The 2,250-nt window shown below is 39.3% G+C and overlaps 2 protein-coding genes across 2 annotated transcripts; one reads left to right on the top strand and one right to left on the bottom strand.

Moving 5' to 3' along the window:
* Positions 1-166: 166 nt before the first annotated feature.
* On the top strand, positions 167-1,007 carry Tsp_07213 (integrin-linked protein kinase). The gene is made up of 3 exons (XM_003381478.1): positions 167-551; positions 613-743; positions 861-1,007. Exons 1-3 carry the CDS (start codon positions 167-169, stop codon positions 1,005-1,007), a joined length of 663 nt encoding a protein of 220 aa, XP_003381526.1.
* Positions 1,008-1,511: 504 nt separating this feature from the next.
* Tsp_07214a (putative cubilin) lies at positions 1,512-2,140 on the bottom strand (the record flags this gene model as incomplete). The annotated part of the gene is made up of 3 exons (XM_003381477.1): positions 1,512-1,643; positions 1,702-1,937; positions 1,987-2,140. Coding segments are annotated over 3 exons (522 nt in total), but the record flags the coding sequence as incomplete, so codon positions are not given.
* Between the last annotated feature and the right edge of the window lie 110 nt (positions 2,141-2,250).

Below are 2,250 nucleotides of genomic sequence, written 5' to 3'. Positions count from 1 at the left end.
GTTTTCTGATTAATTTTTTTTTTGTTAAGCTTGGGTGTGTCCACTTGGCAAAGGTAACCGAAAATTGGTGGCACGGGATTTTTGACCTTGCGTGAAGGGACGCCCTCGGAAATTCGCGCGATTTCAAAGAAGAATACCCCCCGTTTGAGGTTAAAAATGATGAATTATGAATATTTTTGATATTTTGATTGGGCTGGCCTTTTTAGAGATTTTTTCACATCCCAACGTCTGTCCTGTGCTGACTTGTTGCAATCAGCCGCCCAATTCTGTGGTCGTTTCCCAGTATATGCCGTTTGGGTCGTTGTATAACATTTTGCACGAACAAAGTGGCATTGTAGTAGATCACGCTCAGGCGTTGAAATTTGCAATCGACATTGCCAGAGGAATGGCATTTTTGCACTCGTTGGATCCACCAATCGCTCGTTACTACTTGAACAGTGATCATGTGGTGATCGACGAAGATCTGTGCGCCAAGTTGAATATGGCTGATACGAAATTTTCTTTCCAAGAAAAAAATCGACTCTACTCACCAGCTTGGATGTCACCGGAAGGTTATTTAATGAATGAATGAATGAATTAATTATTTATGTATATTGTGGAAATGTTTTTCAGCGCTGCAAAAGCGTTTCAATGAAATCAATTTCAAAGCAGCTGACATGTGGAGTTTCGGTATCATTCTTTGGGAATTGTGCACCAGAGAAGTACCGTTTGCTGATTTGTCACCAATGCAGATTGGAATGAAAGTAAGATTTGGGAAAGTATTTTTTACTTTTTTGTTGTGGTAGAAGAGAAATTTGATGAACAAATTTCATGTTTGTTTGTTTGTTTGTTGCTTTTTTCATATTTCCTTTTTTCTGCAGATAGCCGTTGAAGGTCTTCGAGTGAACATCCCGCCCGGAATTGGACGCAACACCAGCCGACTGATATCGATTTGTTTGAACGAGGAACCAGGCAAACGACCCAACTTTGACCAGGTGATTCCAATTTTGGAAAAGATGGCCCAGTGATGGAATTTTAAAAGCAATAATTAATTATTACAATAAAGAGGGGAGGGGGTAAGCATATTTATTTATTTATTTTCTTTTTTTTCCCAGAAATCTAATCTTTCCACTTTATATTAAACTGCCAAATTTGATTGTTTTCTTTTCTTTTTCGTTCGTTCGTTCGTTCGTTTGTTTGTTTGCTCTCGGCACTTCTAGCAGCTATTCATTTATTCGATTTGTGTTTGATTTGTAGTTCAGAAAACGACAACGAAAAGCTCAATTTTCTCAGTTAGCATATAAACGCAATTTATCTTGTTCATTTCCACTAGCTCAGTTTTATAAGCACTGCGAATTTTTTTTTACTTTTTTGGCATACCCAAAAATGTCGAATGATCACTTTCTATTGCCCACATCCATTACCACTACTGAGTGAGTATTATAGTAAATAACAAGATGATCAATCTTACTTTATTGGTGTTTCATATTTATTAAATTAAAAAACAATAATTTCAAATATTTTCGTGTGTATCAGTGCATTTCGGCTCGATCGATGGTGTGGAATTTCAATCGAAAACCTTCATAACTGTTCGCTTTGGAATCACCCGACGTGAACAGCACTTCAACTTGATTGCTCATCATGATCACACCAGTGGACGGTTGCTGTAAAAATGGAAAATTTACAATTAGAAAAAAAAAATATTTTTTGCCGTTTGTGAACCTGCTCGCCGCAGTAGATCTGCGGTTCTTGGTTGTCGACGTTTGCTGGCCGTAGCTCGAGACGATCTGATTGGTCATCGCAGGCAGGATCCATTTTCAAATGCGCCACGTGGAAACTGATCCAACTGCCCCGTGGAACGGAAATCAGCCACCGGCAGCGTACACGCGGCGGATAATCGCCCGGATAATTCGGGCTCGTTATGGAACCGGATGCAAGTTGTATAGTGCCACCGCAGTCTGAAACGGATGAAAAAAAATATTTGTAATCGCATGCCTGCGTGCCTACCTTGATCCGTGACCAAGTAAGTGATCGAATAGCCTTGATAAGCCACTGAATTGTCCGTGTTGAAATGCAACGTCAGTTGATTTGTTTTCGAAGTCAACGTTGGCGGTATGTTGGTGTCGCAGTATTGTAGAGATTTGCTGTTCGGTTGACTGATCTGAAGTGTGATAATAATTAAATATGCAAGATTTTTTTCCACTCTAAAAAAAGCAGATTTATACAGTCAGTATGTCATTTTTGCACTGTCCTCTTTCTGGTTCGAATCGA

This window comes from Trichinella spiralis, assembly GCF_000181795.1.
Source record: "Trichinella spiralis strain ISS 195 chromosome Unknown Scfld1, whole genome shotgun sequence".
Lineage (NCBI taxonomy): Eukaryota > Metazoa > Nematoda > Enoplea > Trichinellida > Trichinellidae > Trichinella > Trichinella spiralis.
The sequence above is the reverse complement of the archived record's forward strand: the minus strand, read 5'-3'. Positions and strand labels throughout refer to the sequence as shown.